Source organism: Myxine glutinosa, chromosome 6 (genome assembly GCF_964187855.1).
Source record: "Myxine glutinosa chromosome 6, kmMyxGlut1.1, whole genome shotgun sequence".
Classification (NCBI taxonomy): domain Eukaryota; kingdom Metazoa; phylum Chordata; class Myxini; order Myxiniformes; family Myxinidae; genus Myxine; species Myxine glutinosa.
In genome coordinates this window covers 53944537-53968891 of record NC_136266.1, presented here as the reverse complement: position 1 = coordinate 53968891, position 24355 = coordinate 53944537, and the positions used below count along the sequence as shown (strand labels likewise).

The 24355-nt window shown below is 48.7% G+C and overlaps 1 protein-coding gene across 2 annotated transcripts in view; it reads right to left on the bottom strand.

The window, feature by feature from the left end:
- THUMPD2 (THUMP domain 2 tRNA and snRNA guanosine methyltransferase) overlaps positions 1 to 24355 on the bottom strand; it is a 55335-nt gene that overhangs the window by 24554 nt on the left and 6426 nt on the right. For both annotated transcript variants that reach the window (XM_068120026.2, XM_068120028.2), the window contains 4 exons: positions 13792 to 13869; positions 13618 to 13670; positions 8839 to 8926; positions 7426 to 7497 (listed from right to left, as the gene is read on the bottom strand). In XM_068120026.2, coding sequence (XP_067976127.2) covers positions 7426 to 7497; positions 8839 to 8926; positions 13618 to 13670; positions 13792 to 13869 — 291 coding nt within the window. The remainder of the gene's footprint in view (positions 1 to 7425; positions 7498 to 8838; positions 8927 to 13617; positions 13671 to 13791; positions 13870 to 24355) is intronic.

Here is a 24355-nt window from a genome sequence, read left to right as displayed (position 1 = left end):
GCCAAGGGGTGGATGGACCAAGTGCTGGTAGATGACTGGCTCCGTGTCGTGTGGGGGGGACGAGTTGGTGGGCTTTCGCAGCGACGGAGCATGCTCGTCCTCGACGCCTTCCGTTGTCACAAGACAGAGGAGACCAAGTCAACGCTGAGGGGGCTCAACACTGATCTGGTGATGATCCCGGGTGGCATGACGTCGCTGCTGCAGCCGCTAGACGTTTCAGTCAACAAGCCGTTCAAAGACGGTCTGCGGCGCTGTTGGTCGGAGTGGATGCTGTCGGGGGACAAGACCTTCACCAAGACTGGGAGGATGAGGAAGGTGGACCTCCCGACGATCTGTAGCTGGATACTGAAGGTCTGGGAGGAGTTGCCGGCAGCCATCATCGAGCGGGCCTTCCTCAAGTGCTGCATATCTAATGCCCTTGATGGCACTCAAGATGACATCATCTGGGAGGATGAAGTGGCAGTGACCGACGATAGAGAAGAGGATAACGACGACGATGATCTCGCCTACCCAGACTCGGATGATGATCTTCGTAATGTCTTTCCTGAAGAAACAGATGACGAGGACTTCTTCGGATTTTAGAGCCTAAACCCAACGGCCCTTTTCCGACGATGGAGAAGAGGATAACGACGACGAGGATCTCGCCTACCCCGACTCGGATTGGACTGAAGAAACGGATGACGAGGACTTCTTCGGATTTTAGAGACTAAACCCAACGGCCCTTTTCAGGGCCCCACATTGGCAAGAGCCAAAACCCAACGGCCCTTTTCAGGGCCCCACATTGGCAAGAAATAATAATTATAATGTTTTTTAAATTCTCTTTCAACTCATTTAATGTATTTTCACTCTTTTTGTCTTCAGTTTCTCTTTCCTTTCATCATATTTCGCTTTCCATTTTATTTATTTATTCTCTTCTCTTTTTTAAATTTTCCTGTTTTTTTTGTTTGTTTTTTTTTCCCTCGAAAATCGGATTTTTTTTTTTTTGAAGTCGAAAATCAGGGGTGCGGTTGATACACGGGTGCGGTTGATACACCGGAAAATACAGTACTGGTTCATAAACTAGTGTGGACCAAGTGTAAACCTGTTTTAGGTTCTTCATGATGAGCACCTCATTAATTATCTTCAAAAGGAGTGTATAAATTTATGGAAATACCCAGTTTTCAGTCATGCACTCCTTTGGATTTCCCTTAGTGTGCATGAAAAGTTTCATGGTTTTTTAGTTTTGGAGGATGGACACACACACACACACACACACACACACACACACACACACACACACACACACACACACACACACACACACACACACACACACACACAGAGATAGGGATTTGCACCAAGCCAGGTGCTATCTGTCTCAAAAACAAAGCTCAACAAGAAGAAACAAAGACGAATGTTGGAGCACAGAGGAGGCAATTCACTACTGTAAAGTCTATTCAAGACATGAACAATGGGGGGTGGCCAGTAGGGGAGCTAGATTGATGAACCAGCTGAAGAAGAGTGGATTGACCACCAGAACAGAGACTGGCATTCAACAAATTTGAAAGAGTTGCTTCAACTGCAAATAAATTCCTAAATAAATATAAAATAAAAGATAAATGTGAAGGCCAGAACACAAGCAGAAAAAAATGAGGAGGCTAGGAGCCGAGCGCTCGCCAGAGGGTGGACAGAGGGATGGCAGCAATGGATCGTGGGGAGGGGCTGCGCGACGAAGCAAGAGTTTGGAATGCGGAGTGCCACTGGGGACCCAACGGGCAGAGTCAAAGGGGACCCAGCGGGGAAAGCGTGGTAAGACAGAGGGGGAGGAGACACAGAACTACTAGAATGGGGAGGGGAACAGACCCGACTTCCAGTCATGGACTGAGTGAACACACCTACACAGTTGGAGGGGATGAAAACGAGAATGGCAGATGGTAACAGGCAGGGCGGAGGGGAAAAGAGGTGAAGGAGAGGATGATTAGGACAAGCAAAGACTGGAAGAAGAGATGGTGAAGAAAATAGTGGAGATTAGTGACATCATTCAGGGAAAGACCACAACTATATAATCTATAGAAAACAACCGATGGACAAAAATGCTGGTTGGGAGAACACCCAAGAGATTGGTACCAAATCAACCCCATTAAAGAACTCAACATCATGAGCTGTGCAGCAGCACTGCTCATACAATATAAACAAAATTGGAAATAAAGACCTAGAGGTAATGGCTGCTGAAAGGAAACTCAAAATAGAGATGATCGTAAGAAAGATAAAAACTATGACGAAGTTAACCAAGAGAGAAAACAAAGCTGCATGTTTGAAAATAACCCAAAAATATTCCACTGTGAATTCGGGAAACAAAAGCAAAACGTGTTAAATACGCCTGAGAAAGACAAACTTGAAAATTTCTGGAAAGGAATCCATGAGTACCCAAAATAACACAACAAAGAGGCAGATTGGATCCAATAGTTGGAATAAAAAAAACACCATCTAAAGGAAATGCCTACAGTGATATTTAATGATGAAAAATTATGGTTTACAGCATGACGGACACCAGTGATTACACGATAGAAGAGAGACCGATTACTTGTGTTTGGGTTTAAGACCGCACGCGAGAAGGAGCAAGTTTTGAAGACATAAGGACAAGATTTTAGCAGAAGTTCGATTAGCCAGCTCCTACGCGCGACACCATGCGGGCATGGGAGAAAGAAGGAGGCTTTTTCGACAGGGAGTGGCCTTGATTTAAAGCGTTCTGGTCGTCCAACATCACGTCAACATCGTGTGGACATTATTGAAGTGTCCTGCTGGAGATCACCACTGAAATCATCTCGAAAAAGATCTTCTGAGTCGAGTCCAAAAAATAATGAAAAAGGATCTGGGATTGAGGCCTTTTAAGCCTGGATGTGTTAATGAGCTTTCCGAGAGAGACTTGGCCACTCATGAGGTCGCTTGCAAGGCTCTTCTGCAGCGATTTCCCACCATTAAATCAAGGCAAAGCATTTTTTTTTTTCGGATGAGTGTGCTATTTACCTCAGCAATCGATCCACGAATGTTTATTTTTGGTGCGAAGAAAATCTTCATTTTTATGAGGAAATTGAACAGCATCCTCCTCACGTCATGATGTGGGCAGCAATTTCAGAAGATCACTTCATAGGGCCATATTTTTTCGATACAAGTGTCAATCATGCCTGCAACCCTCTTATGGTTAAACGGCCAAAATCAAGACTCTCTGCTCACCTTCACTCCTTCATTCCTCTTTTCTCCCGCCTCTGGAACAAACTCCCTCACTCTCTTCAATCCCATTCCTCCCTCCAGGTCTTTAAAACGGCTGTTCACCACCATCTCTTATCTTCCCCAATCCAAAACCTTGATCTTTTCTACCCCCGCTAATTTCACCCCAAATCCACTTTTTTGAGGTGACTTTTGACTTCTTTCCTGGAAGTCCTTGGTGTCCTTGCGTTTTATACCTATTCTGCCTCCCCCCAGGCCCTCTCCCTCCCACACATCTCCCGATGTCCCTGCTCTCAAATGTTGTTTGTGTGCTTCGTCCCCTTCTCTCCCCATCTTGTCGACCACTCCCCTTTTTATATACTTTGTTTGCTTGTTTGTTTGATTTGTTTGTTTGATCAATGTTAGCTCTTTCAGGAGCCTCGACTCTGTATACAAAAAAAAATAAAAAAAATAAAAATCATACTGCTTATTTGAACATGCTTCAGACATGGTTTGTTCCACAACTGTGTGAGAGGTCTCGAAGCAACAGCTATCCTGCAACAAGATAGTGCACCAGCACATTATGCTCTTGCAGTTAGAGAATATCTCGACGACAAATTCAGTGGATGATGGATTGGACGTGGTTCTGAGATAGTGTGGCCTCCTCGAAGTCTGGACTTAACAACATGTGACAACTCGCTTTGGGGCAATGTGAAAGAGGAAATTTCTCATCTCCGCCTAACAACAGTTGAAGACCTCAAACCAGTTGTCAGGGGCTGCTTTTATGACCTCCAACCCTCAACATGGAAGAAGATGTCCAGAAGAACATGGAGAAAAATTCAAATTTGTGCAGAGAATGGAGGGGAGCATACAGACAAGTTCTAACTATATTCTAACTGCGTGCATAGGGACTTTGTGGCCACTCTGTCGATGCTCTCCACAATCACTATGCTTGAGCATTCAACAAACTTGTCCAAGGGGAGGAGACCTCGGAAGAGTGGCTTACAGTAGGTAACATCTTCCTCATCCCAAAGTCTGAAGTGACCCAACTACCTCACAAGTATAGACCAATAACATGTCTTCCAACAACCTACAAACTCCTGACAGGAATAATCACAGAAATTATATACTATCACTTAACACAAGGAGGCTGAGAGGCAGAACAGAAGGGATGTAAAAGAGGATGTTATGGAGCAATAGACTACCTCCTACTAAACAAGGCCATACTCAAAAATTACAATACAAGAACAAAATTATCCCCAACATGGATAGACTACAAAATAGCTTTTGAGAGTGTCCCACATTCATGGATGATACAATGCATGCGATCATACAAAATCAACCCCCAAATAATCAAACTGACAGATAAAGCAATGGAGCTTTGGAATACCACACTAAACCAGAAGCCCTCGGAAGGAAAGATTGAAAAACAAGGAGAGAAGGAAGATACGTCGAGGAATCTTCCAGGGAGACAGCCTTTCACTCATCCTGTTTTGCCTGGCCCTGGACCCACTGAGCAACCTCAATAATGAACAAGGACATGGATATACCCTACCCTGTACTGACATCAAATCAGAGAACCTCCAAAGAGACAAAAAAAGATGAGACAACTTTACATGAATGATTTAAAACTCTGCACCAAATGACAAAAAATTAGCAGAACAACTCAAATTGGTGAAACAGTACTCTGTCGACATTCAAATGGAATTGGGCCTGGATAAGTGTGCCAAGTGCACATTCATACAAGGTAGACCAAGAAAAACGGACAACATAAAAATTGACACAAATACAACAATACAGGAGCTAGACAACAAAGTATCAAACAAATACCTCGGAGTAGAATGCGCAAAACAGTCCCCAAAGTGCAAAACAACAAATGCGCAAAACAATCACAAAAGAATACCTGCATATAACGAGGCTGATCCTGAAAACACACCCATCTCCAAGGAACAAAATCAAAGCCATAAACCAACTCGCAATACTAGTATTCCAGTACAGCTGTGGAATAATAAACTGGTCACAATCAGAAATCAATAAACTGGATATAAAAACAAGGAAACTCCTCACCATCCACAAAATGTTTTACAAGATCAATGCATCCCGAGAATGTACCTGCTGAGATAAGGAGGTAGTGGCATGAAGTAGCTCAACCAAGTGCAAAGAATGACAACTGTAGACCCGCCTTTAGAGGCCATTTTTCCTCACAGAGCAGGGGTTGGCCTTTTTTGGGCACCATGGTCCCTTTTTGAAGCAATGTTTTATGGCCGGATGCCCTTCCTGCCGCCAACCCTGTTAGTCGCCTCTTGTGACACACAGAGAATTACCAGTGAGAACTGGTACTCAATTTGCTGGCCTCGGAAGGATGATAGGCTGAATCAACCCACCTGGCGTTAATTCAGCGATCGACCAGGATTTGAACCCAGGATACTAGGCTCCCAGGCCGGCACCCTAACCACTTAGCCAACACCAGGCTTAACATAAAAAAAGAAGGATGTCCATATTTAATTTAAATTTCAAATCTATTTTGATATGGAAACATGTATCTTATATAGTGAGTGCCTTTTATATACTTTCTTTTAAAAACGGGGCGGGGTGGGGCTGCCCGGCCACTGAGCCCGAGTGGTCACCCCACTTGTATAAGGCGGGGTAAGGCCACCGGCTGACAGAGTCTGCATCCTCGCCCCACCTATATAAGGCGGGGCAGGGTCAGGCCCCCTGCCTACAGAGCTTGCGTCATCGCCCCACCTATATAAGGCGGGGCGGGGTGAGGCCACTCGCTGACAGTGTCTGCGTCCTCGCCACACCGACATAAGGCAGGGTGGGGTAAGGCCTCCCGCGTCCTCGCCCCACCTAAATAATAAGGCAGGGATGGGTGAGGCATCCAAATAATGACAACTGTAGGATTGGCCAAATATGTAAAAAGTGCAACAGACTACCGAATCCAATTTGCAAGCAAACACGAAGACGACAAACCAGAAAAGGTATCCCTAACCCAGCAAAAAAAATTCCAAAGACAGGTGTGAATGAAAGATGTCACAAAATAAACCAAAACAACAATGAGTACAGCCCCAACAATTACAAAAAATAAGAAAGAAAAACCTAAAACGAAATATCAACAGATATACACTGATAAAAGAGCAGGAAGGTATAAAAAGAGTTGGACAGATTGAAAGGCTCTTTGGAATGGCGAAGGAGAACAAATCATTATAAATTCCGAAGACCAAGGATACTACATTAATGGCTGTAAGAAAATGGCAGGACTGAGTCAATCGGACAGGTGTCGGTTCTGCAAGGTAGAATCAGAAAGTACGAGCTACCTCCTATCAGGATGTTAAAAAAACTCATGTCAGGGCAGCTGTACACCCAAAGGCACAACAAAGTATGTAGGATAATCAACTGGCATATCTGCAAAAGTCTCAAAATATCCCAGTTCCAGAAAACTCATGGAAACATGAACCAAAAGCCATCATGAAAATAAGGAAGTAATGCTCACATATGACCTAATGGTCCCATCAAGCGTGAACATAGAAAACAAAGCATTGCAACCAGATTTAGTAATGAGGTACAAAAAAGAAAATAAGGCATTGCTAATTGAGGTGTCAGCCCCCAGCGATTTTGGCCTAAACAACGAAGCAGAAATCAAGAAAATGACTTCAAAAATGAAGTGAAAAGATCCTGGAAACTGAATAGCACCAAAATTGGACCAATGATTTATTGGAGCAACGGGAATGATAAAGAATAACCCCACAGATATCTTAAAAACCATCCCTGGGAATATTACGACAAAAGAACTGCAGTTGGAAGCTTTCCGAGGCTCGGTGACGATCCTCAAAATAACCTTGACACAAAACTTTGAGGATAAGAAAACGTCACACACTGATCCACGAATCATGATCCCTTACTGAAATGGATGGAGGTGCATACTTCGAGACTTGGGAGGACTCCATCCCACATTGTGAAACCCGCATGTGGAGATAGCAAGCACAAGCACAAGCGCGCGCACGCACACACACACACACACAACACACACACACACACACACACACACACACACACACACACACACACACACACACACACTTTGAGACCTGAGAGGGCACTGTTCCACCTTCTGAAACGGGCATATATTGAATTAACAACCTATGACGCACATTATGTGTACCTATTTGTCTAACATTTTTCAGATTACTGTACATAACAAATATATTCTCTCTGCTTGTACAGTGTTTGCATACTCACCTTCCATTCCATAGTGGCTTCCAGCAAGATTGTTCCACTGCCACACATAGGATCAAGAACTTTGGCACCAGACTAGGAATAAAAAGATTATTATTTGTCAATGCTTGAACACTTTGTGCCTTATTAATACATCAGTCCTTACACGATTCCCATGTATGCCCTTCTGCGAAGCACCACCATAGCAGTTTTGTCATCAGATCTTATTTTATTGGGAATCAAACCCAAACTACACCAGTGTGTCAGATTTATTTGTTTTCCAATCCAATCCAAAAATGTTCCAATGCAAAATGAATGTTTTCCAATTTTCCAAACAGAGTCTGTTTGTGTTGTGCTCAAACGGCTGATCGTTCCTCCTGGCTGCTGCTCATGAGCGCTTCATCACACAAAAGGAAGAGGAAAGCAAGATGGTGGGCACTAGTGAGGATAGCCATTCACTATGTAAAGACTAACCAAGTTGGCCTGGCTTGGTCCTGCTTTGTCGATTGGAACAATATAAACAAGTCTTAGGGTGCAGGATAAGTAGTGAGAAAGAAGCATTGTTAGTGGGGAAGTTTAAATTTTCATATTCCAGTTTAAAATCAAAACGAAATGGATCAAACTTCAAAGTCAAAGTTGAACGGCACTCGAGTACTACACGCTACTATTATGGCCCGTATACCCGTATCATCCATGAACCCTATTATGTTACATAGTTTCTTGGCATGGGTTATGACGTCATAAATTTAATTATTCACTCACATCGGGTCCTAGATCAGATATATGAAGTTTCAGATTTTACGGATAAAAAATTTAATTCAACCAATTATGGCTGGAATACCACTACACAAATAACGTCATCGTTATCACCCTATATACCCCATGGGGCCCGCAAGGCTAACCCCCGCTCTAGCGGGGAAAATGGCCTTAAAACGATCATTCATTCATTCATTCATTTGTTATCACCCTATATACCCCATGGGAAGTTGATGACATATGCCAAGTTCCAATTTTTCCGTTGAGTGCTTTGGAGAAAATGATGTCCAAATGTTTTCCTTTAATCTAACATGGCTGCCATAGCATGTGACCTATGACATCAGAGTTAGTATTAAAATATTCTCCATGGGGAGTCCCTCCGATGTATAAAGGTTTGCATCAATCGGACAAGCAGTTGAAGAGAAAAACATTTTTAAAGCAAGAATACGAACACGAACACGAACACGAACACACACACACACACACACACACACACACACACACACACACACACACACACACACACACACACACACACACACACACACACACACACACACACACACACGAACACACACACACACACACACACACACACACACACACACACACTGCAATAGTCTCGCATCCCCTTTGGAGCAAGACGACAAAAAAAAAAATATCATTCAGAAAAAGATGTACCTGCACCCCAGCAAGTACAGCAATAGCATGGGCTACTGTTGGTCGAAGGCCGGGGCATCGACACCAGGACCTGTTTGCTAGAGATACTCTGTGGGTTGTAGGGAAGAGGGCACAGGGTGAATTGGTTAAATTACATTTGACACAGGTTGTAGGAATAATTTCCTTTTATCCATTTGGTATAATTTTATCTAAAATGTTGAAGTGCGCGGTGCTACGCGCGCGACTTGCTACCAAGGAGGAAGCGGACAACGCGGTAAGTTTAATGTTCTTTATTAAAAGAGGTCACTGTAGCACTGGCGCGCTCCGGGCTGCGCGCCCGGTGTATACCCTGAGGCCACGCCTACCCCTCGGCGTGGCCGCCGCCCACTTGGTGCGCGGAATGATGTCACCACGCCAGTGAGCTTCCGTGTCCGCCACACGCGCCCCCCCAGAATTCCCGCGCACCTGGAGGGCCAGTTTGCGGGGCAAACCGATGACCCGGCCGAAGCGCCCTCTGGCGACCGGCGGTGTCCGGGGTGCAGGGATGCCAGGTGGGATGCCCCCGGCTGTACCCGGGATGGGTGCTGGACCAGGGGGCGGCATGCCTGCGGTGCTGGGCGGTGCCGGGGGTCTGCCCACAGGGGGGCGGCCCCGACGCGGGGGCCGAGCCACCGGCGGTGGGTGGTCCACGTTGAGGTGGGCCGGATTGAGGCGGTCTATGGAGACCCGGTCAGGAGTGCCGCCGATGTCCAGGGTGAAATGTTTCACCCCGGTCTCCAGCACGCGGAAAGGCCCATCGTACGGGGTCCGCAGTGGTGTCCGGTGGGCGTCGTGCCGGACGAAGACGTACTCTGCGGTGCGAAGCTCCGGGGCGACGTGTGTAGGAGGGTGCCCGTGGTGCGCCGTCGGCACCGGGGCGAACCTCCGGGCGGTCTCCTGCAGCGCAGGACGCTCCTGCGCCGCGGACCATGGTGCCGTGGGGTCGGGGAGGAACTCGCCCGGCACCCGCAGCGGTTGTCCAAAAACCAACTCCGCCGCGGAGGCGCGCAGGTCGTCCTTGGGCGCCGTCCGGAGGCCCAGCAGGACCCAGGGGAGCCTGTCGACCCAGCCGCCATCGCGGAGGGTGGCCCGGAGCGCGGCCTTCAAGGAGCGGTGGAAGCGCTCGCACAGGCCGTTGGCCTGGGGGTGGTAGGCCGTGGTTCGGTGCAGCTGGACCCCGAGCCCCCGCGCGACCGCCCCCCAGAGCTCCGAGGTTAACTGGGGGCCGCGGTCGGACGAGATGTCCGAGGGGGCGCCGAACCGGGCGACCCAGGTGGCGATGAACGCCTGTGCGACGTCCGCCGCCGTCGTCGTCGCCAAAGGCACGGCCTCCGGCCACCGGCCACCGGGTGGTGCGGTCCACCATGGTGAGGACATGGGTGAAACCCCGCGAGGGGGGCAGAGGTCCCACCAGGTCCATTTGAACGTGGTCGAACCGACGTTCCGGCACCGTAAACGGGGCCAAGGGGGCCTGGGTGTGTCGGTGCACCTTTGCGCGCTGGCACACGAGGCACGTCCTGGTCCAGCCGCGGACGGCCTTCTGGAGGCCATGCCAGACAAACTTGTCGGCGACCAACCTCTGGGAGGCCTTCGTGCCCGGGTGGGACAGGCCGTGGATGGCGTCAAAAACCTGGCGCTGCCAGCCTGCAGGCACGATGGGGCGAGGCCGCCCGAGGGAGACGTCGCAAACGAGGCCCGTGCCCGCGCCTTCGAAGGGCACCTCGGTGACGCGGAGGCCCGTGACGGCGGTCCGCAGGGCCTGGACCCCGGGGTCGGCGGCCTGGTCCGCCGCCATCCGGGCATAGTCGATGCCAAGGTGGACTGCGTGGGCGACGGCCGGGAAAGGCAATCAGCCACCGGGTTGTCCTTTCCCGCGACGTGCCGGATGTCCGTCGTGGACTCGGACACGGCCGCGAGGTGACGCTGTTGCCGGGCCGACCACGGCTCGGCGACCTTGCCCATCGCGAAAACCAGCGGCTTGTGGTCGACGAAGGCCGTGAACGCACGACCCTCGAGCAGATGGCGGAAGTGCCTGACCGCCAGGTGAAGCCCAAGCAACTCGCGGTCGAAGGTACTGTACCGGCGTTCGGGCGGGCGAAGCTGCCGGCTGAAGAACGCCAGCGGTTGCCAGGCACCACGCACCCATTGCTCGTACACCGCGCCCACCGCGTAGTCCGAGGCGTCGGAGGTGAGGGCGATCGGTGCATCGGGCGCCGGGTGCGCGAGCATGGTGGCGTTGGCCAAGGCGAGCTTCGCGCCCGAGAACGCCGCGTCCATCTGCCCGGTCCAGGTAACGTTACCTTTGCCCGGCTTCCCTCGAAGGACCTCGTGTAAGGGGCGCAGGAGCTGGGCGATGCGGGGCAGGAACCGATGGTAAAAGTTTACCATGCCCAGGAACTCCTGGAGCCCCATGATCGTGCGGGTGCGCGGAAACCCCTTCACCGCCTCCACCTTGGCCGGTAGGGGGACGGCCCCGTGCCTGGTGACGCGGTGCCCCAAAAAGTAGATGCTGGTGACGCAGAACCGGCACTTGGCGGGGTTCACGATGAGGCCATGCTGGCCCAGGCGTTCGAAGAGCGTGCGGAGGTGATGAAGGTGCTCTTCGCGGGACACGCTGGCGACGAGGATGTCGTCCAGGTAGACGTACAAAAAATCCAAGCCGAGCAAGATGCTGTCCATTAGGCGCTGGAACGCCTGAGCCGCATTTTTCAAACCGAAGGGCATCCGAAGAAATTCGAAAAGCCCGAACGGCGTGATGACAGCCGTCTTCGGGATGTCCTCCGGCCTGACAGGAACCTGATGGTAGCCGCGCACGAGGTCCACCTTTGAAAAGAAGGACATGCCCGCCAACCGGGCGGAGAAGTCCTGTATGTGGGGGAAGGGGTAGCGGTCGGGGGTGGTGGCGTAGTTGAGGCGCCGGTAGTCCCCGCACGGTCGCCATCCCCCGCCGGGCTTGGGCACGATGTGGAGCGGCGACGCCCACGCGCTCTCGGAGCGCCGCACGATGCCGAGCCGCTCCAGCGTGGCGAATTCCGTTTTCGCTACCGCGAGCTTCGTCGGCTCGAGGCGGCGTGCCCGGGCGTAGACCGGTGGCCCGGCAGTGGGGATGTGGTGTTCCACCCCGTGCTTGATGGTCCCCGCCGAGAAGGTCGGCCGCGTGAGGGCCGGGAAACCCACGAGGAGGCGGGTGAATTCGTCCGCTGCCGGAAGCGTACAGATCAACCTGGCCGGAACCGAACCGCTCAGCAAGCCGCTCGGCGAGCCGCTAGATGAGCCTCTCTGTGAGCTGCTCAATGAGCCGGGCAGCGCGCACGCGAGCGAGCTGAACGTCTCAGCCTGGACAAGCCTTCTGCGCTTTACATCGACCAGTAATCCATTAGCACATAAGAAGTCCGCGCCGAGCAGTGCCATGGGCACGTCGGCCGTAACGAACGACCAACGGAAAACCTGCCCTCCGAACCGCAGGGAGAGACAGCGTTTTCTGTACATGCGTATAGAGGTACCATTGGCCGCAAGCAACGCGGGACCTCGGCCTGCGGTTTGCTTGTCGGACGTATCGGCAGGAACGACACTCACCTGCGCTCCCGTGTCGCACAGGTAACGGCGCCCGGACAACGTGTCCGTTATGTACAGAAGGCTGTTTGAATTGCCGACGCTCACAGTTGCCACCGAGCGTCGGCTCGCCCGTTTCCCGACCTGCCGAATGAGCACGGCGGGCGACACTGCCGAGCCTCGTGGCCGAACTTGGCGTGGAAGAAACACCAGGTGGGCGGCTGTGGCGTCGGAGGCCGCGGTTTTCTTCGCGGCGGCGGCGGTGGTGGTGGGCGGGGCGTGGCGGCGGACACGAGGTGCGGTGCATCAGGGAAAGCCTCAGGAGCCTCGGGAGCGGCGACCGCGCCAAGACTCGCCTGCGTGTCCAAAGCCGCGTAGTATTTGTCGGCCTCGGCAGCGAGCGCACGGGGTTCCTTTAACGCAGAACCGGCCAAAGCGAGGCGGACTCGTGCTGGCAGCTGGCGTCGAAATAACACCCGGAATAGAGCGTTCGGGGTTTCGTCGCCCATGAGCGCCAGCATATGATCCATACGGACCGACGGTCGCGTGTCCCCGATCTCGGGGAGGTCCAAGAGGCGATCGGCCCGTGCGTCCACCGTAAGGCCGAACGTGGCGAGGAGGAGACGCTTGACCGCCTCGTACTTGCCGTCGGCAGGTGGATCCCTGAGGACCGATACGACGCGGGTGGCCGTGCCGGGCCCGAGGGCGGCGACCACGTGGCAGTACATGGTCTCGTCCACCGTGATGCCTCGAAGTCGGAACTGGGCTTCTGCCTGCAGGAACCAAACTTCGGCTTGTGACTCCCAGAATTCGGGGAGCTTGATGGAGACCGCGTTGGTAGCCATTGTTGCGGTGGTTTCGGGTGGTCAGCGACGGCTGACTCGAATGTCGGAGGTCACCAATGAAGTGCGTGGTGCTACGCGCGCGACTTGCTACCAAGGAGGAAGCGGACAACGCGGTAAGTTTAATGTTCTTTATTAAAAGAGGTCACTGTAGCACTGGCGCGCTCCGGGCTGCACGCCCCGTGTATACCCTGAGGCCACGCCTACCCCTCGGTGTGGCCGCCGCCCACTTGGTGCGCGGAATGATGTCACCACGCCAGTGAGCTTCCGTGTCCGCCACAATGTCCCAATTCGCTTTGGTGATTTATAAGTGGAACCAATTTTTAAATTGTACAACAATTTAAAACAAATAATATAAAGTGATTACCTTGAAAGTGGAAATCCCACGATAAAGATGTCATTATTGAGATGAGCAATAACCTGGAACAAAATAGGTAACATATTTACTTATTATTTAATTTGATATACTGCCAACAATGCGATGCATACAATGTGGTGTTTTACTACTTCTTTTTTATCAATTAATTACGATAGCTCATACCTCAAGCTGTGGCTTTCTGAGATCTGCTTTCCACCCAAACTCCCTGGTCAGTGCAAGTCCAAGTTGACAACCTAACTCCTGTAAAGCACAAGTTTAACATCCTCCAAAGTAAGCATGCAAATGGTATATCCATATATATACTGTATATATATTGCTACATGCTCCTCCCCGACCCCCTGGTCACGGTGTACCTCCAAGCCCAGAGAGGAGCCACGGCAGAAAAATATGTTATTCTGTGTCACAAATCAATAGGCAAACCACCCCAATGGTTATCAACAAACAAATATTGTATTAAAAATCACACAAGAATAACGATACAACAATAATAGCAATCAAAAGTACAATCAACACATCTTATGATGGTACCATCAGCTAGAAAAACATAACTCACTGTGCTCCAAGTGAGTGAAAAAAAAACATTCCCCAATGTCTCTATAGCTCAAAGTTGATCCCCTCCAGTGATCATTAGAGCGATGATGAATCGAAACCCGAACCCCGTTCAGATGACGGGCCTGGTCACACCGCCAAAACAGCAGAAAGGCGTATGCGGCCGAAGCGGTGCAAAGAGTCATGTGGTCCAAAACTGCGTAAAGCAAACTCAAGGCGAATGGGAAATCCAAAGGCGCCCTCCAGGTCTGAACTTTCACGGCTCAGTCGGCGAACCGCAAATTAATCTTCCAAAAGCCACGGTACACACACACACACGCACGCACGCACGCACGCACGCACGCACGCACGCACGCACACACACACACACACACACACACAAACACAAACACACAAACACACACGTCTGAAAGCGGTGGAAATGGCTGACGAAGCAAATACCTTGCTTGACGCGCGAAGCGCACGAATCAAAATGGCCGACGGCTCGTTCTTGAGTCGCAACGACCCGGCGATCATTCTTCAGAAGCCCAACGCCAAACCTGACACCCAGGTTGATCAGTCACAGCGATAACCCCTATCGCAGGAAATTCAACGTTCACTCGTGACTCTTGCTCGACAACGTTCGATCCAGAACGCAAAGCCACCAGCCTCTTGTCCGACTTTTCGCTCCTTTCTTTTTTCTCACCTCCTCTTCTTCTTCGTCTTCCGGTTTCCTGTTTAATTTAACATTAACCTTTTTATCTTTTGACAATAATAATGCCTATTTCCCTCAAACAATAATAATAATAATACATAGAACCAGAAATACTTAGGCAGTTAAGACCGAAAAATAGGGCGTATCGTTCATTTTTTCAGGAAAGCACCAAATTTGGCACAGATGTAGTATGGACCTATACAATTGTTTTCCTGAGGGGCACCCAAAAATTCAGAACCCCTGGTGGCCGCCATATTGAATTTCAACATGACCGCCATCTGTGACCTATTTCCCTCAATAACTTCTATACTACGAGCGATAACACCACAGTTCCAGTGTCTTACCCCATGTTTTCATGGTCTCTGAATCCAATGGGATCAATTGCATAAAGATTGGCATCCATCATCTTTAATTTCAAGATGGCCGCCATGGTGTTTCCATTTTCCTTGAATCTCTCATAGTATTTTAGGTAAAATTTCAATTCCAAGTGATACACATTGTTTTATTGGTCTCTGATAACAATGGAATGGTATTAATTAATCAAAGTTACACACAGTTGCAGTTTTAACTTAAAATATTGTGGGCACTTGAAAGGTGGAGGCTCTCGCACAGACGCGTAGTACTACAATCACTGTCCATCGCAGTCACACAGTGATGTGCAGGGCAGATTTGCCCTGGAGCATTTACAGTTGCCTTTACAGGCCGACTTACAATGGCAGCTTGTAAGCTCTGAACATGCCTCCTGTATCAGTGGTATTGTGGTCCAAATTGGTGTCCAAGAAGTCCCTGTTTTCATCCAGCCCCAATCAGCTGGTGATGGAAGTTCTGGGTAGGGCACAAGTGCCTGGCTCCATACGTGTCCAGCCTGAAAACATGCACGTTTTAGGTGTTGTTCGAAGGCGTCTGCTGTTGGGGGAATGTGATCAATTGTTCTTGCCTTCTTCGTGAACAAGTGTCGGCGCATGTCATTCACTATCTTTATCTCGGTAGTCCGGTCATAGAGGATGGCAACATATCTTTCTATGCTCTGTAGTTCCATAGTAATAGCGTCCACAGATGGCCTATAAGCGAGAGCATGAAAGGTCTGTGTGATGTTGGGGTATGCCTCCCAAGCCTTCCAGGCTTTCTTTTTCCCAATTTGGGCAAAAAATGACACTGTGTCGCAGCCAGTGAAGGCATGAAATAATGGCAAAGACTCGGACTTCCTGCGGCCAAGGCCGGTGGCAATTTTATGGATGGCAAGGTAGCGGTAACTTTTACCAGTGCCAATGGCAATCCAGAGTTCCTCCACACCGTGTGACTGGTAGGTAAAGTAGTGTGCTATTGCCAAGACCACAATATCAGAATCTACAGTTCGAATCAATACCCGTTTTCTCCCCTTTTTCACGGCATCCAGGACATTTTTTTGGATTTTTGAATTTTCTGAATTTTTGGGTGCCCCTCAGGAAAACAATTGTATAGGTCCATACTACATCTGTGCCAAATTTGGTGCTTTCCTGAAAAAATGAACGATGCTTCCTCTTAACTGCCGAACTAAAATGTTCCAAGTGGATGAAAACCACAACACTGGAAGTGACGAATCCATAACACTTCCCCCCCTCAAGAAAGAAAGTTTGAACATAGTGAAAACTTTCTTTGTAGGCAAAACTCTCCCAACAAACAAAAGTAAACTCACACCCAAATCATCAATTCCCGTGAGCAACGATATAATCAATATTTCCCAAAAATAAAGCATCAAAACTTCAAACAACCTAGAGATTTCCAAAGTTAATTCACTCTGGACAAAGCATCAGCAACGACATTGTCCCTGCCCTTTACATGCTCAATTTCCCAGTTGAACTCCTGCAAAGCCAAACTCCATCTCATCAACCTCTGATTTTTATTTTTAGTTTCTTTTGAATGAAGGTTAAGGGGTTGTGATCAAAAATCCAAAGTCAAGCAAATCTATAGCACTTTTTCCGGGAGGCCGAGCTGAGAGCCAGGTTCCATGGTGGTTGGGTGGTGAGTCCTGGAAGTATTCACTACATGGACGCCTTTAGGAACGTGGAGTTCACGGTTAATCCATGTAGGAATCTTGGCTCGGCTGCTCCGCAGCATTCAGTGCTTCAACTCTTCCTAACTTTCATAATAATCACGGTTGGACCGCTCGTCACTGTAGTCACATGAATAGCGGTCTCCTTCTCGGCCACTACCCTGATAATCATCCCTTCGGGAGCTGCCGTAACTCTGGGAGCCATAGCCACCCCTGAAACTACCTCCACGTTTTCCTCCTCTGTAGCCCCCTCGACGCCTATGGCCTGCCTTCTCTACTGTTATGGTCCGACCATCCAAATCCTTGCCATCCAAATCCTTTTCTGCATCTTTGGCGTCCTTTGTGTTTTCAAATGTGACAAAGCCAAACCCTCTTGACTTTTGCGTCTCCCTGTCTTTTATCAGCAGCACTTCCAAGAGCGGTCCATATTTGCTGAAGACAGAGTCCAGAACAACTTCCCTTGTTTTGAAGTTCAGTCCACCTACAAAGAGCTTGCCAACATTGCCTCCATCTATGACTTGTGTGTGCTGACTCTTAGTTTTTGGGTACCTCAAGACGTGCCGGTGCAAAGCGTGACGTCAGTACCTTCCTCTTCTCTTCAGAGCGCTTCCTACCCATAGCACGAGTCGCGGCACAGGAGGGAAAGATACCCGGAATCTTCTGCTCTAACTGTGCAGTTATTTTCCATGCTAGGCTTTTCAACCAACATCGGGTTACCAGAGACTTGACCACCAGCCAAATCATTCCCGATAACAAAAGATATTCCTTCTACAGGAAGAGTGGCTTGTAAACCTACGGTGACCGGTCCTGACACCAAATCAGACTGCAAATGGATGACATGAAATGGGGCTCTAACATAGCCACCAAGCCCCTGTAAACGAACACGAACACCAGTTGCCGTCTTCTCTGACAATGGCAAAATGCCTTCAAGCATCAAAGATTGATGTGCTCCTGTGTCCCTCAATACCCTAACAGGTCTCTGGTTAGTCACGTCTCCATCCAGTGACACAAACCCCTCTGAAATAAAAGGTTTGTAACCCTCTTGAACAAGGATGTTCTGTGATGCCGTAACTTTGGCATGGGAACCTTCACAAGGCACTGTCCTCCAAAGACGATTTCTCACATTTGCCAATGCATTTGGAGTTGTTCTAGTCTGACTCCGCTCTTGATTTTTCCTTTCCAGAGCATAACATTGGGACATCAAGTGTCCAGGTTTCTTGCAAAAAGCGCAAGTAGGCCCGGAGGAAAAACTCGTGGTCCGCCTCGAGCCCCCCGGAAGATAAGTCTGTCTTGGAACTGTAGTCTTCTGATCCCTAAAAGTGGCGGTATCAGAGTTGTCCTCATAGTCATCTCTAGGCCGCCCCCATGAATTTTCGTTCTCCGCACCGGATGTACCATAACTCCCCTGGCGAACTCGAGGCGGGAAGTTAGGTTTGTGGAACCCCATCCTGTGTGTCAAGGCATAATCATCTGCCACGGTTGCTGCCTCATACAACTCTGGTACCTTCTTTTCCTCCAGATGTACTTTAATGTCCTCGTGGACACACTGTTTGAATTCCTCCATCAAGATCAATTGTCGCAACAGTTTGAAGTCTTTCCCAACCCCTTTCGAATCACACCACCGATCAAACATGGTTTCTTTCATTCTGGCAAACTCCACAAGGGTCTCACTCTCCCTCTTCCTGGCGTTCCGGAATTTTTGCCGGTAAGCTTCAGGGACCAATTCATAGGCCTTGAGAATGGTTTTCTTCACGATCTCATAATCTGCACATTGGTCAATCGGTAAAGCCGAAAATATATCTTGAGCTTTACCCACCAGAACACTTTGCACTAACATAGTCCAGGACTCCACAGGCCATTTCAGCATTTGAGCCACTTTCTCAAAGTGTAAAAAGAACTTGGCTACCTCCTTTTCATTAAAGGGTGGAACCAGCCTCACATGCCTACCAACATCCCAAGTGTTCTGACTAGGTGTCCAACTAGCCGGCATGGATGCTACCTCTCCCCTGTTCTCTCATTAATTCCAACTTATTGAGTTCAATTTCCTTCTGACACTCCATGTCACGTTCATTTAACTCCCTTTCGGCTCTCCTCTCCTCTGCTCTTTCCTTTTCTCTTCTTTCTTCGAGTTCCCTTTCAGTTCTCCTTTCCTCTGCTCTTCTCTCCTCGAGTTCTCTTGCAACTCTCCTTTCCTCTGCTTTTAACCTTTCCTGGCTCTGCAGTTGCATCTCCGTTTTCCGGAGCTCCACATTTTCTTTTTCCTCGGGTAACCAATCCAAGGCTACCTCTGTCCATGTTCCCTGTCCCACCAGAGATTCTACCACCAATGTCTGCATCTCTGCCTTCTTCATACCAACTCGGACCTCCAAGTTAAAATGTCTGGCCAATATCAAGAGTTCCGATTTTTTTTAATGCTTGGAACTGTGCCTCATTAGGGGACGCCGCAAACCTTCCTGCGTCAAACACCATGGTGATTATCAGTTAACACCAGTTAACCTTCACACAAAAAGTTTTTTATTTTTTTTTATTTTGAAAAATTTGGGAATGTTGGGGAAAAAAATCAAAATTTTGGGAATGCTAGGGAATTCTATCCCGGACGAATGTTATCAGGGAATTTCCTCCCGGACGTGTTATTAGGGAATTTAATCCCGGACGAAGACCCAATTTCGAGCCCCCGAGTCAATTGGATGAGCCCCCAATTTCTGTTACGTGCTCCTCCCCGACCCCCTGGTCACGGTGTACCTCCGAGCCCCAAGAGGAGCCACGGCAGAAAAATATGTTATTCTGTGTCAAAAATCAATAGGGAAACCACACCAATGGTTATCAACAAACAAATATTGTATTAAAAATCACACAAGAATAACGATACAACAATAATAGCAATCAAAATTACAATCAACACATCTTATGATGGCACCATCAGCTAGTATAGGATAACTCACTGTGCTCCAAGTGAGTGAAAAAAAACATTCCCCACTGTATAGCTCAAAGTTGATCCCCTCCAGTGATCATTAGAGCGATGTCGAATCGAAACCCGAATCCCGTTCAGACGACGGGCCCGGTCACACCGCCAAAACAGCAGAAAGGCGTATGCGGCCGAAGCGGTGCAAAGAGTCATGTGGTCCAAAACTGCGTAAAGCAAACTCAAGGCGAATGGGAAATCCAAAGGCGCCACTACAACAACAACAACATGCATTTTAAAGGCCATTTTCCCTGCTAGAGCGGGGGTTAGCCTTGCGGTCCCCATGACAATCTTCTCCATTTTGCCCTATTTTCTGCATCTCTCCTTGTTAACCCGCTTGCCCGCATTTCTTCTTCCACCATCTTTAGCCAAGTCTTTCTCGGTCTTCCCCGTCTTCTACTTCCTTCTACATTCATTTCCATCACTCTTCTCAACCAGTCACTTTCATCCTTCCTCAACACATGACCAAACCATCTCAACCTGTTCCTCTTCACAGCATCAATCACAGGCTCTATTCCCATCATCTTTCGTAATTCATCATTTGTCTTCCTCTCTCTCAACGATACTCTGCACATCCGTCGAACCATTCGCATTTCCACCCTTTCCAACCTTCGTTGCTGCTCTACGTTCATTACCCATGTCTCGCTCCCATAAATCATAACACTTCTCACACATGCAGCATACACCTTTCCCTTCAGCTTCAACGACACTCCCCTCATCCTCAGCACGCCACTCAATTCCCGAAACTTCTTCCATGCACATCTCACTCGAGCAACCTTTGCCGAGTCTGATCCACCTTCTCCATTCAGCAAGTCTCCGAGGTAGCAAAATGTTTTCACACCTTCCAGCTTCACGCCGTCTCCAAGATCCAACTCAACATTTCCTCCATCTGCAGCTCCCTCTGTGCACACCTTACATTTTAATGTAGCTGCCACACTGGTTAATGACCCTCTCAGACCACTACATTTTTTATGAACCCACTCAGTGCACATTGTACACTGAATGGAGTTCACTCCGACACCCTTCCTACACACAGCACAGGGCCACTTCCCAGTTCTTTCCACCTCACCACATGCTTTACCACTTGCCATCACCTTCGTCTTTCCGATATTCACCTTCAGACCTTTTGGCTCCATACATTCCTTCCACGTGTTCATCTTTTCCTTCAGTCTATCCATACTTTCCACAATCAACACCAGATCATCTGCATACAACAACTCCCACGGTAAACCCTCCTTTACGTTCTGAGCCAGCACCTCCATCACAGCTACAAATAGTAGTGGACTTAGTACCGACCCCTGATGCACTCCCACCTTCACCTCAAACTCACCACTGTTCCCGTCCTTCGTCCTTACAGCTGTGCGCGCTTTTGTACATTGCCATCACTACTCTGATCAACCATTCCTCCACTCCTAACTTCCTCAATGCCCATGTCAATACTTTGCGTGGAACCCGATCGAATGCTTTCTCCAGATCAACAAACCCAAGAAACAACTTCTTCCTCTTCTCCATGTACTTCTCCTGCAACTGCCTCAATGAAAAGCGCGTCTGTCGTTCCTCTTCCTGGCATGAATCCAAACTGCATTTCGTCGATCTTCACTTTCTTCCTTATCCTCCTCTCCAACACCCTTTCCAATACCTTCATTCCATGCTCCAACAACTTTATCGCTCGGTACGAGCCACACTCCAGAGGGTCACCTTTCCCCTTGTATAGAGGGACGAGGGTACTCAGTTCCCAATCCACTGGAATGCGGCCTTCTTTCACCACCAGATTACAGATCTCTGTCATTCTCTTCACACCCCAACTTCCTGCTGCCTTCAACATATCTCCCACAACTCCCGTCGGCCCTCCCGCTTTTCTACCCTTCATTGCTTTTATCGCTTCCTCAACTTCCTTCTCAGTTATCTTCTCTGCCGGTCCTAAAACTGGGTTACTCTCTATGTTGCCATCCCATTCATTCTCTGTATTCAACAGCATTTCCATATATCTTTTCCATCTTCCTTTAATTCCATCTGGGTCGACAACGATTTGTCCCACTTCATCCTTCAAGCAACTCACCCCCATCACATCGCACCTCTCTTTCGTTATCTGCTTTGCAATCCTGAATACTGCTTTCTGACCCTCTTCCGAATCCAAGCGTTCTCCGAACATTTTCCTACATGCCTCCTGCGCCTTTGCTACCTCTTTCATTGCAGCCTTCCTGGCTGCCTTATAACTTTCATGCTCTGCTGTTTCTGCTCCCATACCCTTCGCCTTCTGCCACTCCTTGAACTTCTTCCTCTTCTCGTCAATCCTCTTTCCAACTTCATCATCCCACCACCATGTTTCCGAGCGCCTCGGTGGTCCTTTTGTCCATCCACATACCTCACCAACGGCTCCCAACAGACGAGCTTTCATTGACATCCAACCACTTTCAAGCTCAACCACATCATCCTCGACCCTACTCAGCCTCTCTTTTAATGCCTCCCTTACTGTCACCTCTTTCAACCTCCACACCTTCGTTCTCGGTTGGTACTTCACCCGCCGAGCTCTCCTCGCACCTTTCACCCTTACGTCGCAGACAACCAAGTGGTGCTGTGAAACAGCCTCCTCCCCCGGGATCACCTTTGTGTCCCGGAGGTGCCCCCTATCTCGCCTACGCACCATCAGGTAGTCAACGGTTGTCGTCGACCCACCTGACGTGTATGTAACAAGCTTATTATCCTCTTTCTGGAACTGAGTATTACAAATCAACAAATCAGCTCCATCAGCAAACTCCAAAATCCTTTCACCTTCTACATTTCTCACACCATATCCGTAACCCCCATGAACTCCGTCAAAACCATCCATACTCCTTCCCACATGTCCATTTAGGTCTCCTCCTACCACAACAACTTCCTCATCTTTCACGTTTTCCATCAGCTTCTCTATCGCACACCAGAACTTGTCCTTCTCTTCATCACTTCGACCAACCTGCGGAGCATATCCCGAGATGACGTTCACCAAGAGCTTTCCAATCATCATTTTCACCATCATCAACCTATCACTCACTCTAGTCACACTCACCACACTGTCTACAAACTCCTCAGAAAACAGGACACCAACACCATTCACGCCCTCCGGGCACCCTTGCCACACAAACTTGTATTTCTGTCCCTGCCTACCCTTCACCATTCTCACACCACTTCCCTTCCATCTCGTCTCTTGCACACAACATATGTCCACTCTTCTTCTGACCAATACTTCCACCACTTCTCCTGATCTCCCTGTCATTGTCCCTACATTCCATGTCCCAAACCTCAGAAACCGATCTCCACTTCGGGCTGTACCCTGCCCACATGTAGTTGTAATTGTCATGGTTCTCTTCTTTGCGTAACTTTGCTTTTTTGCTTTGCTTTTTTTTGCTTTTTTGCACCACTGCGTAAGGCAAACTCAAGGCGAATGGGAAATCCAAAGGCGCCCTCCAGGTCTGAACTTTCATGGCTCAGTCGGCGAACTGCAAGTTATTCTTCCAAAAGCCACGGTGCACACACACACATCAGATACGTCTGAAAGCGGTGGAAATGGCTGAAGAAAGTAAATACCTTGCTTGACGCGCGAAGCGCACAAATCAAAATGGCGACGGCTCGTTCTTGAGTCGCAACGACCCGGCGATGATTCTTCAGAATCCCAACGCCAAACCTGACACCCAGGTTGATCAGTCACAGCGATAACCCCTATCACAGGAATTCCTATCCAGGAAATTCAAAGTTCACTCGTGACTCTTGCTCGACAACGTTCGATCCAGAACGCAAAGCCACCAGCTTCTTGTCCGACTTTTCGCTCCTTTCTTTTTTCTCACCTCCTCTTCTTCTTTGTCTTCCGGTTCCCGATCCGGTTTCCTGTTTCATTTAACATTTACCTTTTTACCTTTTGACAATAATAATGGCTATTTCCCTCAAACAATAATAATAATAATACATAGAACCAGAAATGTTTCAAGTGGATGAAAACCACAACACCGGAAGTGACGAATCTGTAACAATATATACATATATATTGTGTATATATATATATATGATGGAGAGAGAGAAAAGTATTCCTTGGTCTGATAAAAAATACATTTTTCAAATACGAAGCTGCAGGTTGCACATGTTGAACAAATGCCAATGAAACAAACAACAACAACGAACGATCGTTTTGAGGCCATCTTTTTTCCCAGCCACAGCTGGGGTTAGCCTTGCGGGCCCCATGACAATCATGGTTCCCTGTTTGAGGCAATGTTTTTATGGCCATATGCCCTTCCTGACACCAACCCTTAGTCGCCTCTTACGATGCGCAGGGATACTGTGTACCTATTCTAAATCGGGGTCCACACCGGGATCATTCATCCCAGCAAGCTGGTACTCAATGCCAATGAAGTCAAATTATAATCAGAATGGATTTAAAGTTCATCGTTTAATGGGTTCTGCGTCCTGGAATTCAACATCGAGAGGAATGATCATCTTTTCTGAACTTGCTTGGAATTAT